The 16195-nt window shown below is 50.0% G+C and overlaps 1 protein-coding gene and 1 long non-coding RNA gene across 3 annotated transcripts; one reads left to right on the top strand and one right to left on the bottom strand.

The window, feature by feature from the left end:
• Window positions 1–3414: 3414 nt before the first annotated feature.
• LOC120324805 lies at window positions 3415–8909 on the bottom strand. The gene is made up of 3 exons (XR_005566411.1): window positions 8803–8909; window positions 8035–8135; window positions 3415–3744 (listed from the first exon to the last, which is right to left on the bottom strand). It is a non-coding gene; the product is annotated as an uncharacterized LOC120324805 (long non-coding RNA).
• LOC113984599 (cartilage intermediate layer protein) lies at window positions 3475–14654 on the top strand. 2 transcript variants are annotated; one of them, XM_027714735.2, is made up of 9 exons: window positions 3475–3796; window positions 5327–5453; window positions 6258–6341; window positions 7112–7165; window positions 8595–8780; window positions 9892–10206; window positions 10313–10421; window positions 10878–11035; window positions 11591–14654. In XM_027714735.2, exons 2-9 carry the CDS (start codon window positions 5393–5395, stop codon window positions 13927–13929), a joined length of 3306 nt encoding a protein of 1101 aa, XP_027570536.1. In that variant the 5' UTR covers window positions 3475–3796; window positions 5327–5392; the 3' UTR covers window positions 13930–14654. The 2 variants fall into 2 exon arrangements, with proteins under 2 accessions (XP_027570536.1, XP_039245108.1); XM_039389174.1 differs by lacking the exon at window positions 8595–8780.
• Window positions 14655–16195: the final 1541 nt, after the last annotated feature.

The following is a 16195-nucleotide window of genomic DNA, read 5'->3' on the forward strand; positions in this document are numbered from 1 at the left end:
GTGGGACTCTGCAGTCCAGAATATCCCAGTGACCAGCAAAGCTCTCCCTAGTGAATGTGGGTCTGGGAGTGGTGCTGTATGTATGAGGCGGCGATGCAGGTGACAGTCCCTGGGCACTCAGATAGCAGACATGCCCTGCAAAAGCACTAGAAAAAGTCCTTTTCCTTGACAGATGGAATCATGGAGGAGAGGACACCCCCTTTTATACATCAGGGAGTCAGTTGTGTTGTGCTTGTGCCAGCAGACATCTGGGGGCTCACCCTGTGGCCAGACCTCACGACCAGCACAGCCACACTCACTCTCCCCTCACTCCTGGCTCTTTCATCACTCCAGAAAAAGCCTTCCTGACCTCCACAGCTAAAATCAGTCTTTCCCTTGCTCCTGGCTCTCCTGATGTCGCCACTCTGCACTGCCTTTTGTATCTGTTCCATAAATGAGTACGTGAGATGAGCACTGCTGAGCCATGGTTGAAGCTTTAGCTCCTAAGCAAGGCCTTCCAGAGGGGGTAAAGGTCCTCTCACTCCTTTTCTCCCAGTCACAGCCTGTAAATCCTCATCCTGTAAATCCTCATCCGCACAGTGAAAATAAACTCCAGTAGTTCATTTTTTTGGCTCTTTTCCAAAGCTTTTAGGCAACTGATTTTGTGCTGATGAAGCAGTGGAGGAGGGCTTAAGTGAAACAATATTGTGGTGGCTGCACGGTTTGCTCCTGGTTCGGAGCTCAGAGCGAGCCCCAGGGACTCGCCACATCTCCAAGTTCTCCTACAAACCATGGAAATCGCCAGTCCGGCTCCTGGGACAGCAAAACAGGATTTCAAAAACAACATTAGCCACCCCTGGAGCATGGCTGGAGAAGTGCCGGGAGCCAAGTGCTTAATGAAATCCCAGCTCCCAGCTCTCCCTCCTAAACCGCGCAAACTTCCCCAAAATGTTTGGGATGGAACAAAGTCATCAATCAGTTATTTTAACTCCCAGCTCCGTAAACAGAAGCAAGCCCAGAAACATGCAGCAGGGGAAAATAACTGTCAGCTCCCTTCGGTGGAGCAGAGAGGGCACAGGGAGGGAGGATGAGGGCAGCTGGCCGGGAACTGAGCATAGCCTTGGGTCCCAAAGCACATTTTGTGGGCCCTACAGAGCATTTTACAGACCCCACAGCCTGTAAATTCAATGTGCAGCCCTGAGAGCAGCCCCACCATCCCTACCACCCTCCTGGCACAGCTGGCTTTTGATGATGGTCGCTCAGGCGATGCTCTATTGGAAAGGGTGAGAGGCACGAAGAGCCAGGATGAGCATCACTAGCCAGTTTTCCCCTAGATTATTAGATGAACACAATAAAAGTTATGGATACAGCCACAAAGGAGCGTGGGGAGGGAGATGCTGCTGCACCATCTGCTGTCATGCTCCTCTGACACTGCCTCAGCCTCAGCACTGGTCAGGGGGGTAGCATTAAGCGTAGCAGTGTTCACATAAATACATTATAGATTTGTAATTACACATCAGTGATGAAACCATGGAAAAACCCAGGAGATCTGAGGAGGCTCCTCAGGGTCAATCCAGGAGGGGAATGAGTCCAAGAGGCTGTGGCTCTGCTGCTTTCTGATGGGAAGCACCAGCCTTAGGCAGCTGAACTTACTGATGATGGGCAGAAAGATAGGAGCAGTTTCGTCTGGGATACATCCTTCCCACCAGCCATGGGTGCTACAGCCCTGTAGAGTGACCACTGTGGGCATGGGGCAGCACCTGCCTGTCCCCTCCACCCCATGGATCAGGGAATTATTCACCTCCAGGCATGGAGAGCAGCCGAGCACCTCCTGGAGCCACAGTGCTGCCAGTGGTGCTCAGCACTGGGAACACATGTGGATCTTCTCGTGCTGCTCCATCCAATGTCAACCACATGTTAGAGCTGCAGAGAGGGATGGCCAAGCCAAGAGAGATTGTGCAAACAGACTTTTCTAGAGACTTGGGTTTTGCATGAATTCACGTGTCCCAGATCTGCTCCTGAAGACACACACGTGTCTCCAGAGCTTGTCTTGAAGGAGACGCGCTGGAGAGGAGACACCCAGGCTGAGGGAGCTGCAAAATGCCCTGCAGAAATGCCTGCACCTGTTTCCATAACATAACGAATAATATTTCATTCCTTTTGCAGAACAGAACATTTCCTCACCCAGCAGTGATGGAAATTAATGGAAATTAATGGAAATTCATGCCAGGATGTGGGCAAGCAGCTGGTGGGACCAGAGATGCCTTCCCAAGGCACTGATGTTGTGTTAGGGGTGGGTCAGCCATGGTGGGAGGTAGGTGCCATCCAGGAAAGATGAATTCCTTGCTCTCCACCTCAGCACTTTTCCCACATCTTGTCCTCATCACAGCGGGGAAACACAGCAGAGCTCCGTGTTTATCTCAGAGGTCTGAAGCTCCCAGTTCACTGTGTGCTCCTTGCCCACCGCATAAACATTCTGCCATTTTTTGGCACATCTCAGGTGTTTTTTCCTTTTCCCTCGTAAACATAAACAGGAGCGGGTGTAGGTCACCACCGATTATTTTACGTGACATCTTGATCCATGTTCCTCCTGCACCACTCCCTCTGGCAGCGGGGCCGGCAAGGATTACTAGGAGGCAGCTCAGGACACCACTGGCACATCCCACATGCCACTGGCTGCCCCAACACCCATCCCCATTCTTGGGGGATGGCTCCTGACACATAAAGCTTTCACACCACACTCCTGCAGCAACTGGCAGCACAGTCCCACAGTGCCAGGGCTGCGTGCATGGGTGGCAGTCACTTACACCAGGCCACATGCCTTGTCAACACTCAGAAGCCCCAAATCCACAGACCAGCTGCCACAAGTTACATGGGAAAAAACATAGCTGCAGAAAGAGGAAAGACCTGAGGGGTTGAAGCCAGCCTGGGACAAGCAGGCAGCTCTGGTTAGGGGTCATTGCTGGATCTCCCCATGGCTCGAGGGAGATGCAGTAACATTTATTTGCAAGGATGGTCCTGCCTCTGCAGCTCTGTGCTACTGCTGGTGTCCAAACCAATCCCTCTGGCTTTGTCCCACATCCTCACATCCCCACAGCAACCTCATTTGACCCCTGCTAGAGCCAGTGCAGGGGCAGAGGTGAGCAGGCAGCACAGGGAATGGTGCCCAGCTGAGCCGTACCCCAATGCCTATGAAAGGGGGGAACAACAAGGGCAACGCTGGGTGGGCACCGCGTTTGTCCCAGACCATGTAAACCCAAAAAAGCATCCCCAAAACTCATTGCCTGTTTGCTGTATCTCCACCTTGAACTGTCGGCAGCATCTATTTTAGATCCAGACCCCAGGTGAACCCCTGACAGTGACGGTGCTGTACCAGGATGCGGTGTCCACACTGGGACGTGATACCCACTCCGTGCCCTGCCCCGCCACGCCGTGGCATCGCTGCCAGCCCCGGTGGCTGCTGCTTCGCCGCAAGTTTTTGTTTACCATCACCTTATTAAGGGATTATTCAGGCTGCGGTTTCCTCGCGCGTCCGATCTGTTTGTGCTCGCGGTCCGTGGCTCGCTGCCATCCTCTAAGCTACACGCCGGGCTATATAAGCGACCCCGCCGCCTGGGCGGCAGGGAGGCTCGCACACGGCTCGGCACGGCGCAGGAGAGTTTCGGTAAGCTGCAACTTTCTCTTCTTCCCAACCGCCTGCAAATCCCTAAACCCGCAGCTGACAAGCCTTCGCCTCGCCCCCGGATCTCGGCTCGACTGGCGGCTCTGTGGCGAGAGGACGGGACTCTCCTTAATTGGGGTTTTTATGGTTTTTTAGGTAAGAGAAAAAACGCAACCCAACCCTGCTAATTTTTTCCCCTCCGTGGCAGACAGCGGTTATATAATTCTGCTATGTTATTAAAGCGGCGTAATTAACAGTGGCTGTGATTGAAGGCGAGGTGGAAATTAATTAATGGGTAGATGAAAGCATGGAGGCTGAAAAACATTGATGAGGTCTCCTGCTTTCCGCTTCTCCCTTCCCCATCCCAGCTAATGCGTTACGGGGACAGCGGGAGCGGGGATTCGGACTGGGACAGTGCTTTACTCACACAGGGCTTTTGATCTCCCGCGGCTCTGTCCCGCACCGGCTCCCTCAGCTCCCTGCCGTGGGGAGACGCAGGCAATTCCAAACCTTCCCTGCCGCCAAGATCCAGCCGCTTGAACCCCCCCTTTCCCAGCATCGTGTGTCCCGGGGACAGAGGGACGTATCCCATCCCAAACCCAGCGCTGAACAAGTCACAGTCAGCTCCAAAAATAGGCGCCGAGTGGGAAACAGGGTTAATTTTTCCTGGTAATTGTCTGGCTGCGAGTTCACGGCCCCACCGTAAGCCCACAAAACACCTCTCATGTGTTGCTTGTTATTTTTGCTTGATTGGGATTTGCTGAGCCATAATCAAAGTATTTCTTAGTCCCACATTCCCCAGTCTCAGAGGGGATGGTTAGTACCACTTACGAATAACAGAGTGTTCTTACTGCTGGCTGCCCTTTGTCAGGCACATTTTATGGGGAAACTGAGGCACTGAAAGGCTGAGGCAACATTTCCTCTCCCCTGGTTCACTAATTTTGGATGCATAAAATAAAGCACCAGCTGGTCTCACTTGGGATAACACCAGCTCCATGGGTACCTTCAGAAATTAAATACTCAAATTCTTGATGCCACAGGGCGAAGGGAGTCACTGAAAACAAGGTCTAAAGTGGCTGAGCTGGGAAAGAGTGACACAAAGCCTCAGTCCCACATCTCTGCCTGCAGGAAAAGGAAAATATTGAGCTACTTGCTCACACTTGCAGCAAAGACTTGGCTTGTGCACGGGGTTTTCCACTTTCAGAGGTGCTTAGGAGCCGTCCCCTTCCCCACGTTCTGGGATGTACTGGGATAAGATGCTATCCTCGCACTACACTCAGTTTGCAGGCAGAGGGATGGAGACATGGAGATGTCCCTGCTCCTGCAGGGAGCAGAGTGGGGCATCAGGAGGCCTGTGGTGCCGTGTGGGCTGTGAGAGATCCCTGTAGAAGTATTTAAGCTGTTCCAAGGCACATTAAGGAGATGTCATTACAAAGCAGTGCTCTGCAGAATAGATTTGGGCTCAAGATGTGACAGTGAGAAGCAGAGGGGATGCGAGCACAGATGTGGAGCCCCTGCTGCTCCTCCCCGGGGGGGGGGGAAAATGAGGAGCTGCTGGGGTTGGGTGGGTGGGCATGGTTTATAAGCTGCCTCATGGCATGCTTTGAACTGGTTCAGCTTGGGAGAAGCTTCCCAAAAGCAGCAGGACCTGGCTGAGCCTCAACCTGGCTGGACTTGTCTCTGCAGGACTGGGGAAGGCGTGGGACGGCTGCGGAAACTCCAAGAAGCCCCTGGTCATCTCTGGAGACCACAATGGTCACTGTGAAAGGCTGGATCCTCCTCCTTCTCCTCCTGGGAGCCACATCCATTCTAGGTGAAGGTTATACGTTCCTGTTGCAGTCCCCGCACTGCCAGCGCAGGCGCGTCTGTGGCACTGCTGAGCCAGCAGACACAGCCTGACATCCATGCGGGGTCCTGGTCTGGGTCAGAGTGGCATTTGCCCGGCCAAACAACTTCCAGATGAGGACTGGCTCCCATCCAGCCCCCAGAGCATGTCTGTGAGTCAGCCAGCCTCTGGTTGACCAGGGATGAGCTCACCAGCCCACTGGTAATGCCGGGATCATCCCTGCCTGCCATCCCCAAGACCCCACATAGTCCAGTCCTCACCCATGGGAGCTGGGCACAGGGGAGAGCTGGTGCTGGGGCTTTGCTCCCCAGTTTAAATAGGACTGGTCCCAGCAAGCACCACAGGAACCAGCCACAACCACCAGCTCCTTTCAGGCATGCAGGTGGCCAGCAAGCGCAGAAACCAGTCCATGTCCCATCACAACATCCAACCTCATCCACCTCAGGTTTGTTTCTCCCTGTGCAGGGAGAGGCAAGATATATTTTATCACTACAGCTATAGAAAGATGAATTGATCTGAGCTGTTCCAACACAGAAAGTACAAAAAAATTTCCTTCGGTGATAAGGGAAATAGAAAGTTTTTATCATGCCTGAGCTGCAGTGATGCTTCACTCGGCATCTCCTGCACTGCATCCTACAGGACCTCTAACCAGCCACAACCCAAAGGGAAAGCAGTAATACTGAGCATAAGGATGCCCGGTCCTTTGAATCTAATTAATAAGTTTTATCCTTTGTATTCATCTGATTTATTCTTTCATTTATCAACCCTTAGGACAAAGGATTCTGAAACCAGCCCTCACCAGGGTCCAGATAGGACAGAAAACCTTCAGCCCGCTGGTAATGCTCAGCTTGGAGAGTAAGTTAATTCCCACCTTGGGTGGATTTCCCTTGCTGGGACAATTTTCCGAACAATTTACAACCAGCCAATCTTATTTGAGTAGATGAGGACATTTAGGGTTAGAATCATTCTATGATTCTGTGATTTAAGCAATGGAATAAATGTTAATAATCCATGACCTCCTGTAGGGTTTTGGCTATCGCTGACACGCTGTTGGCTCCTCTCCTGGAAAAGGGAAGGTCAACATGTGACCATAGCCCCGACTCCTGTGGGAGGCATGCGGGGCTGGGAGGGTGAGAAGAGCCCAGGGATGGGCCAGCACATGCTCTGACCTGCCTTTCCCCTGCCCAGCCTGTCCCCATGCTCAGGGTAGTTTGTGACACCATTCCTTTAGAAGTAAAGCCTGTGAGGCATTAAAGACCTGCAGAGCCCACTCTGCTCATTAATTCCTAGGAGATGCCTCAACCACTCAATCTTTACTGCCCAGCACTTGCAATTTAAATTCCAGCAGGCACTGAAAGGGCTGGACATGCTGATGCCATATCCCAAGGACTCATGTCCTAGACTTTTGTCTGGCTCCCAGTAGCAATCTTAGCCATAGGGAAGAATCAAAGCACCAAAACCCTGGACTCCCAGAGGTCCCCTTCACTTGCTAAGAGTTATTTTTAGGAAAACTACCAGGAGAATTGTTTTCCCCTCGAAGTGGATGACACAGGGCAGTGGTGCTGAGGCTGGCTCCATGGCTGGAAAACCCTGCTCAAATCACCCCCAGTGTCCTCTGCCCGCAGGTACAAGGAGCAGCTCTCGCCGGGGAGACCCGACCTTCACCTACGTCAGACGCAGTAGGTTCCTGCCGGCGGTGCCATGGGGTATCCCTGTCCCTACCTCCCCACATCCCTGCCAGAGCTCTACGCCTCAGCTTCTCCCTCTTCTTCCACTTTCTGCTTTCTCTGCTGTTGAGGCGCTACGCAGAGCCATATAATGCTTTTCCTCCACTGCACTCCCTTCTTCATATCCTATTATCAACAGCCCTGCAGATTAAAGCAGCTGATCCCAAATGAGCTTAGGATCTTGCTGAGACCCAACTTTAATCTGCTGCACATTAAATCTTTGCTAGGGGAGAGCACAAATGGCCATTTATCCACGGGATGGGACCATGTTTCCAAGCCCACCTCCTCCTGCATCCCTCAAATTACTAAGTAAGGTCGTGGATGTGCTACTCGGGGCGCTGAAATGGAGGTGCTGATGTGCCAGCACATTAAAAACTTGCCCATCTAAGCCAAGCATTCACTCTAAACCAGACATGCTGCTCCCATGGCTGCTCTCATTTAAAGGGTCTTTTATACCCACATGCTTTGTTTTTGGCCATCACTATAGGAACAGTCCAGCCCTGTGCCTGTCTGCCTTTCTAGGAAATAACCCAACCTGCTTTATTACAAATTAGGTGGAAGAGTAGGTACAGGAGATGACACAGCACACATCTCCAAGAAACCCCATTTGTAGAAACTTTAGTCACAAGCTCATCCTTGCAAACATTCCTAGAACATTGTCATTTAAAAACAAGCCCAAACCACAGACTTGGAGTGGATCTCATCCATTCAAAGTAGCTTAAATTAATAACATCTAGTAGCCCCGTTAAAGAAATCCCTTTAAAAACCTAACCCCATATTAAAGTCTCAAATGTCTTTTGCAAACTCTCTCCGTGTTTTACCAGTCAGCTGGTCCCTGATGTGCTCAGGCTGCTCAGTAGCATCTCAGGCTTCTGGTTTGCACACAGTAAAAGTGGTGCTCACAACAGGACACACGCTGCCCCTATGGAAAACATATGTTGAAGTTTGGTTAAAGCCATTCAACATGGTCATACCAAAAATTTTACCCTTTTTTTTTTTTCCCCTATTTAACCACATTTGAAACACAGGCGAGTGTTGCCCTTCAGACAGCATTGAAATGACAATATGTGTTTGATTTCCTTTAAGCCAAAGTTATTCAACACTAAGCATGAGCTGCCTGCACTTTGCTCCCTTCGAGTTTATCTTAATCATCCTGAATTCAGTAGCCTGCGGGGAATTAAGTCAGAAGTCTTCAGACGCCTTCTTGTGCTTTATTTCTCAGCTCCCTGAAATGCTTTGAGTCTGTTTAATCCATGTGGTGCATAATATCCAAATGTATAGTCTGAGCTACATAGAAGCTGCTAAGAAAACAACTGCCCAGTTTTGGGGCAGCTGTGCGTGTAATGTGCGTCTCAGTAACAAACCGCTGATGTTATTCAAGGTCCACTGGTGCAAGATTCAAAAAGGTTTTTGTCTCCATGGTCGAAATGGAGCGAGTGCTCAGCAAAGTGTGGCCAAACCGGGGTGCAGAAGCGTACCAGATCCTGCCTAGCTGAGCGCCTCTGGGGCGTGCACTGTAATGAAGCAACTGAGGAAGGGCGGCTCTGCATTGGACATGTTTGCTCAGGTGCTCCTATAACTTCACTTACGGGCAGGGGAGGATGTCCTGGTCTCACCACCACGAAGGCATTGTGCTCCCTTCGCTGTCATTTTACCATCTTTCTCTCCTTTGCCAGAATTCTGTGATTCCCAAGCAAGTCTGGAGAACAGAGCACAGGGAGTTTATAGCCAAATAGCAAGATAACAGGGGGATCCAGACATGGGGAATCATCAGGGACTCACAAAGATCTTGTCAATATAGAAAAACATCCCATTAATCTCATTATAACAGCAGCTCTCAGGGAAGAGTTAGTTGCAGGCAGATGCCTCCATGCAATCTCCAAGAAGGAGAAGTGTTGGGAATATCAAATTGCCACAGCTCCTGCTGAAGGGGCTTGTAATCAATTATGTTATTCTTATAATCCGCTTTTAACAAATAATTCTGAAAACAGTCGATGTTTTCTGCAGGAAAGTTGTTTCAGGTTTTCTCTGATTTCTTACATTTATTTCCAGCTTTGAAAAAAATTATCAGGTAGTTGCTGTACAGGGATGGCCTGTGATTATAAAAGGAATGACCTGAGCTTTAGAAAGATTATTATTCAGGACTAATCACTATAGGTAATGAATATGTTTCAGAATCACTGGGAGACCAATTGTTAAACCCATTGGGTAATGCTCACTTGGCAATTACCCCACATCCTGCCCAAGCCAGGATACCATTGAATAAGGGGAGACAGCTTTTGGTATAGGCTACAGTCACAACTTTTGGGCATGAATTGGTAAGAGAAACCTAGAAAGTTTAAGGCATTTGGATTTGTAATTTTGCCAGGGTTGAGCTAAGAGCTCACAGTGCTGAGCTGGATTCAAATTTCCCCGGAATTCAGCCCTTTGGGGAAGGTAAATAACAGTTCCTAGCTGTAATTATATCCACGTGGCTGCTTTCTACTAATTGTCAGGTTCAGAATGACATCGTCCCTGTGTTTCTAATGCACAGCTGTGGATAATCAGGAAAAATATGTTTTGGATACAATTTATTCCTTATGCAGTATCTGCCTTATTGCATCTAAATTAAAAGCAGACACGAGATCACGCTGTGAGCATCGTGGGGCTGTTTTTTGACCTGCCTGCCTCTCCTCCAGGCTGCAACATCACCTGCCCCATGGGCCGTGTCAATGCTGACTGTGACTCCTGCATGTGTGAGGATGCCACTCTGCACGGGAAGGTGTCTCTCGAGGATGGGTCGCCCGCTGACGATGCCCGGGTCTACCTGCAAGCCAAGAAACTCAAGCTGCTGACAATGGCCGATAACAGAGGCATGTTTAGGATCCCAGGGATTTGTCCTGATGGCAAAAACACCCTTAAAATAAAGAAAGCCAAATATGCAACAGCGACTGTCACCGTGCCCGAGAGCACCCGGAGAAACCTGGCGATCCAAGTGCAGCTGCATCGATCAGGTAGCCCCAAAGAGGGGGGATGCAGGAGGCTTTATGCAGTAATCAGAAATAAATTGTGATTTTAGGAGGGGAAGAGTAACGAGATGACCTTTTCCTTGCCCTGCAGGAAAACCCTACATTTTCAGGAGCCCTGAGGACAAAGCCAGGAGAGTGGGACAGAGTGTGTCATTCTGCTGCGATGCCCGCGGGAGCCCAGCCCCTGACCGCTACCTCTGGTAAGGAACTCGAGTTCGATCTGCCAAGTCTTAGCTGTCCCATGGATTCCAGTTTTGCCTCCTTACTCTCTCCATAAGGGCGGGGTTTTAGGTATAAACCAGCTGAATACGCTGAGAACTGATTGCTGCAAGTGATGGCTTCCTCAGGACGTGCAGACCTGGCACAGCAATGTCATCTGCTGAGGGATTCACTGGAAAAACACACCAAATGAAAAGAGTTTAAAAACCTCAGCAGAAAGACTGGCAGCTCTGCCTGCCTACCAGCTGCCCAGCAGCCACATCTCAGTACTGCTAGGGCAAGGAGAATAATTTTTAGGTGATGCCACATAACCAACCTAAAAACAGGGAAACTGAGGCAGAAGGTCTGGCAAAATCCACGTGGCACGATGCAGGATTAGGCCATCGCTCTGCTCTAGCCAGGCAGTCAGACTCTGTCCCCTTAACTGTTCCTGGCAGGTACCACAATGGCTCACTGCTGGATCCCTCCTTGTACAAATATAAAAACAACCTGATTCTGAAGAACCTGAACAGAGAACAGTCAGGAGAGTATTTCTGCAAGGCCAGCAGCGCCGGGGGGTCGGCCAAGTCCCAAGTTGCCAAGCTGGATGTCATAGGTAAGAGAAAATGTGCCTGATGCTCTCCAAGAGGCTGGGGAGGCGTTGGTGTTGCAGGAACCAGAAACTGTGATACATGTGGGAAAGAAAAGTTACAGGAAAAATACTTGAGTTTGTTTCATGCATCAATTTGCAGACAAGCTTGTGTGAGCTGGTCATGAACCAGATGCCCTCTACAAACCGGAGCTCTGGACTGCAGATGACCTGCCAAGCTCAATCTGCTGTTTTCAGTTGGTTTCCCACTGTACTTGCTGCCTAACATAGGAATATTTCTGTTTGTTTAGGGGTCTTTTAAAACTTTAGGACACATTTTATTCTGGCCATAGTCAAAAAGCCGGGCAGCAGCAGCTGGGATGCCCCCTGCAAACAGCTCTTAATCAGGGACCTAAAGCTAAAGCTGCTTCACTGAAACCAGGCCAGATGAATTCAGTTAACCAGAATCCTGCAAAAACCTCACTCTTATTAGGAGAAATGTTTAGCTGAAAGGGTTTCAGACCATATAACAATGTCTGTACAACTATATCATGCTGCTCATTAAGAAATCCTATTCAACAGGAAGAGAAGAGGCACCCTGTGACCCCCAGCCCCAAAGCCACCTCATCCGACTTCCTCACGACTGCTTCCAAAAAGCAACAGACTCCTTCTACTATGATGTGGGCAAGTGCCCGGCAAAGACCTGTGTGGGGAAGCTGGATAAGGGACTCCGGTGTAAGGACAATGTCTCCTACTGCTGTGGGGTATCCAAAATGGAAACCAGGGACATATCCTGCAATGGGTACACGCTCCCCACTAAAGTCATCGTGGAATGTGGCTGCAAAAAATGCACTGAGACCAAAATAATGGTTCGAGGCAGAGCCACAGCAGCGGATAATGGAGAGCCACTGAGGTTTGGCCACATCTACATGGGGAACAAGAGAGTGAGTATGACTGGCTACAAGGGAACCTTCTCCGTCCATGTCCCAGCAGACATGGAGAGACTGGTTTTAACTTTCGTGGATCGGCTGCAGAAGTTTGTGAACACAACAAAAGTTCTGCCCTTCAAGGAAAACGGAGGTGCTGTGTTTCATGACATCAAGCTACTAAGAAAGAAACCCCCCGTTACGCTGGAATCCGCTGAAACCAATGTGATCTCTTTGGGAGAAATGGAAGAAGATGACCCAATTGCTGAATTAGAAATTCCTCCCAACGCATTTTATAGGAAAAATGGAGAGGCCTACAGAGGCAAAGTGAAAGCCAGCGTGACGTTTCTGGACCCAAGAAACATCTCCACGGCCCCTGTGACACAAAGTGACCTGAACTTTGTAGATGAGGAAGGAGATGTATTTCCGCTCCGCACGTATGGCATGTTTTCCGTGGACTTCACTGATGAACGGGGCACTGAGTCCCTTAATGCAGAAGATGTGAAGGTTCATTTGGATGCTGCTCAGGTCAAGATGTCAGAGCACCTGCAAGAGATGAAGCTTTGGTCCCTGAACCCAGAGACAGGGTTGTGGGAGGAAGAAGGGGACTTCAACATTGAGAAAAGCAGACGGCGCAAAAGGGAGGAGAGAACTTTTTTGGTTGGGAACATGGAGATCAAAGAAAGGCGGCTTTTTAACCTGGATGTTCCGGAGAGCAGACGGTGCTACGTCAAAGTCCGAGCCTACAGAAGTGAGAGATTCCTGCAAAGTGAGCAGATCCAAGGGGTTGTGATTTCTATTATAAATATGGAGCCAGAACCAGGGTTCTCCTCCAACCCCAGAGCATGGGGCCGTTTTGACAGTGTAGTCACTGGTCCCAATGGTGCTTGTGTGCCCGCCTTCTGCGACGAGCAAAACCCCGAGGCCTATGGAGCTTATATCTTGGCAAGCATGGGGGGCGAAGAGCTTGAAGCTGTGCCCTCTGCTCCCAAACTCAACCCTGCTGCTATTGGGGTCCCACAGCCATACCTCAACAAGCTCAACTACAGGAGGACAGACCACGAGGACTCCAACACTAAGAAAACAGCATTCAGCATTAACATGGCCAAGCCAAGCCCCAATTCCCCAGAAGAGAACAATGGCCCTATTTATGCCTATGAAAACCTTAGTGAATGTGAGGAAGCTCCTCACAGCGCTGCGCACTTCAGGTTTTACAGGATAGAGGGAGACCGGTACGACTTCAACACCGTTCCCTTCAGTGAAGATGACCTCATGAGCTGGACCGATGACTACCTGGCGTGGTGGCCCAAGCCCATGGAATTCAGGGCCTGCTACATTAAAGTGAAAATAAACGGACCCCAAGAGGTGAACGTAAGATCTCGTAACATGGGTGGGACGCACCCGCGCACCATTGGCAGGCTCTACGGGATCAGGGACGTCCGCAGCACCCGCGACCCCCAGCAGCGGGACGTGTCGGCAGCCTGCGTGGAGTTCAAGTGCAGTGGAATGCTCTTTGACCAAGACCGCGTGGACCGCACGCTCGTCAAGGTGGTGCCACAGGGCAGCTGCCGCCGAGTGAGCGTCAACAGCATGCTCCACGAGTACCTGGTGAACCACCTGCCCATGGCCACCAACAACGACACCAGTGAGTACACCATGCTGGCGCCTCTTGACCCACTGGGACACAACTACGGCATCTACACTGTCACTGACCAAGACCCGAGGATCGCCAAGGAAATCGCCCTGGGCAGGTGTTTCGACGGCTCGTCTGATGGCACCTCCAGAACCATGAAGAGCGATGTGGGCGTTGGGTTGACTTTCACCTGTTCGGAGAGGAGTGCAACGGAGCAAAGCATCTTCCAGTCTCAGAGGAACTCGGGCCAGCAGTCCATGCTGGTTCAGCCAGGGCAGAGCCCCGCGTACCAGAGGCCGCCGGCAAGCCGCCGAAACAACCAAGTCAGGATCCCCATGAGAGGTCAACGTCCTGTCTCCTAGAGCTGTAGAGAAGCATTGGTAAAGTCACTCATGCTCAATTAAATACAATTTGAAAGTAACATCAACCTGCTAATAACCTAATTGAAAGCTGGTAGGTGTCATTATTTGTGAGACATAATTAAGGTGCCACTTTTTTTTTTCCCCACCAGAAAGACATCCGGCAAAAATTGGGGGCCAGCAGCAGTAGTGAGTTCATGTCTTATTAAATGCATCCATAAAAATCTTCTTTCTGCCTGACATTAAACAGCTTCACATGATAGCCTAAAGGGAAGACTAAACACATGATTCAATTAAGTCATGTACATAAAACATTCTTCTGTTCTGCAGCTGCAGACTTTGCCAGCCCAAGTACCTGTACAGTAGTTGGTAACATGAAAAGGAATAAACTGATTTCCTCATACTGAATTCAACTGCAAGGTTTCGTACTTGAAATGTAAGTATTTTATTTATTTCTAGCTTGTTTTAGAATGACTGTATTCAAGCTAAACTACTGGCAGCTGCATTTCTAAGAACTCATATGCTCAATAGCACAGAGAAGCCATATGGATTTGTAGGCTCCACGTGGATAAAGCTAGAGTTTTCTCTTGCTTCTTGCATTATTTGACAAGAAAATCCATGCTCTACGGTAGGGTAGGTTAATAAAAAAAGTAATTTTGTAACTCTGACAACGCTGTGTCACTTCTGTGTTTGAAATGCCCAAGTAAATAAACCACATGTAGAGCAGAGCAAGGAATAACCTGCAGGATTTCACCTTTCTGTTCGGAAACAGGTCACAGCTTTATCAGTGTGAGACTGATCCCGGGTATGAGTGAGGGGTTTGGTGGGTGCCTGGTGCTCCCCCAGGTCCAGGGTTTGGCCATGGCATGCTGCAGTCAGGGAATCTATGCCCAGCTTGAGATGTGGAGAGTCAGCAACAGTGCTGGGAGAAGCAGAGCAGCAGGTCTGGGCAGAGATGAATTAAAGAATAAAACAAAATGGAGGGAAGAACCTGTGCTTTAAGGATTATAGGAAACCAGGCAATATAGAGCAGGGCTGGGTGAAGGGACAGGGAGAAGACAGGCTTCCCTCACACTCAGCAGCGGGACACTGCTGGGCAAGAAGCTGCTCTTAGCTGAAGACACAGCTGGCCACAGCAGGGGTCAGGCAGTGATCCCTCAAGTGACCTATTCCATTTCCCTCACTACTTCTAGAACAACAAGGACCTCACCAGCACAGAAGACATCCTGTGTTTGTTTACTCCCAAACACTGGCAATAAATTTTTAGGGTGCAGACAAGCCAGCAAGCCTCCAACACCGAAATTCCCACTGAGAGAGATCACAAATAGGTGGGCAGTGCTACTGGGTGCAAACTGGAATTCAAACATTTCCCTCTCCTCCCAGTCCCCTGCGGTGGATATGAAGCCAGTTCTAGGTCTATGCTGTCACACCTACAGCCCATCAAGGGCACGGGGAATCTTTCAATAGCATTTAGCAAGCTTCAGAACAGGTTCACAGGTCTGACACAGGGCAGCCTGAAATATGCTTAAAAAGGTAAAGAAAACCCCTAATAATCCAGGTTTTTAGGCAAATCAACAGTTATCAAAGACAAGCAGAAAAGGAAGAGCTGTGGAATACTCTGGCACATCCTCTTCATACCAGTCAATTTAGACTCTGTGTATTTTCTTTTGTGTCTAGTCTGCTGCAAGGGCTTGGCTCGAGCCGGAGCCAAGGCAGCCAGTGGGGAGCATTAGCTTGGACCTTCCCACAGAGCTCTTGGCTTGCACAGAGAAACATCTCTTCCCTCTGCTCCCCTCCTCCTCTGCAGACAGATAGCCAAATCCCAAACTTAGTTTCATCACTTTAAGGGTGAAGTAACACAAATGACTTTTACAGACCAACCCAGGAGATAAATGGATGAAAGCAGGCTCAGGAGACGATCCCTGTGCCGCATGTGGGCTCGTCAATCAAACACAGCAGAGTACAGGGCTCTTCCTCCTGGGGAGAGATGTCTGTTTAACAGCACTGAAACGGTCACAGCCCTACAGCCTGGAACAGCCAGGAGCTCTCCAAGTTTCCCCAGACTGTCCCCCTCTGCAGCTTAGCACTAACTTGGAGGAACAAACTAATCTGTGCACTCACTGAGTCCCTGAGCTCTCTGAGGCTGCTGGCAGAGTGTGTTGGACACAGAGCAAGACAGAGGTTTCAAACACGGGTGCTCAAGCACTACCACCAGAAAACAACCTTGGTCCCACAAGCACCACTCAGTGCTAACACTTCACCATCATTC

The sequence above is a fragment of the Pipra filicauda genome, unplaced genomic scaffold (assembly GCF_003945595.2).
Source record: "Pipra filicauda isolate LSUMZ 115617 unplaced genomic scaffold, ASM394559v2 scaffold70_size2993248_pilon, whole genome shotgun sequence".
NCBI lineage: Eukaryota > Metazoa > Chordata > Aves > Passeriformes > Pipridae > Pipra > Pipra filicauda.

Bases quoted from the DNA above. Each gene is read 5' to 3' on its own strand.
- LOC113984599 (XM_027714735.2), top strand. From the start codon at position 5,393: ATGGTCACTGTGAAAGGCTGGATCCTCCTCCTTCTCCTCCTGGGAGCC. The intron at 5,454-6,257 runs GTGAAGGTTATA...ATCAACCCTTAG, and splicing joins GGGAGCCACATCCATTCTAG to GACAAAGGATTCTGAAACCA. The intron at 10,207-10,312 runs GTAGCCCCAAAG...CTTGCCCTGCAG, and splicing joins AGTGCAGCTGCATCGATCAG to GAAAACCCTACATTTTCAGG.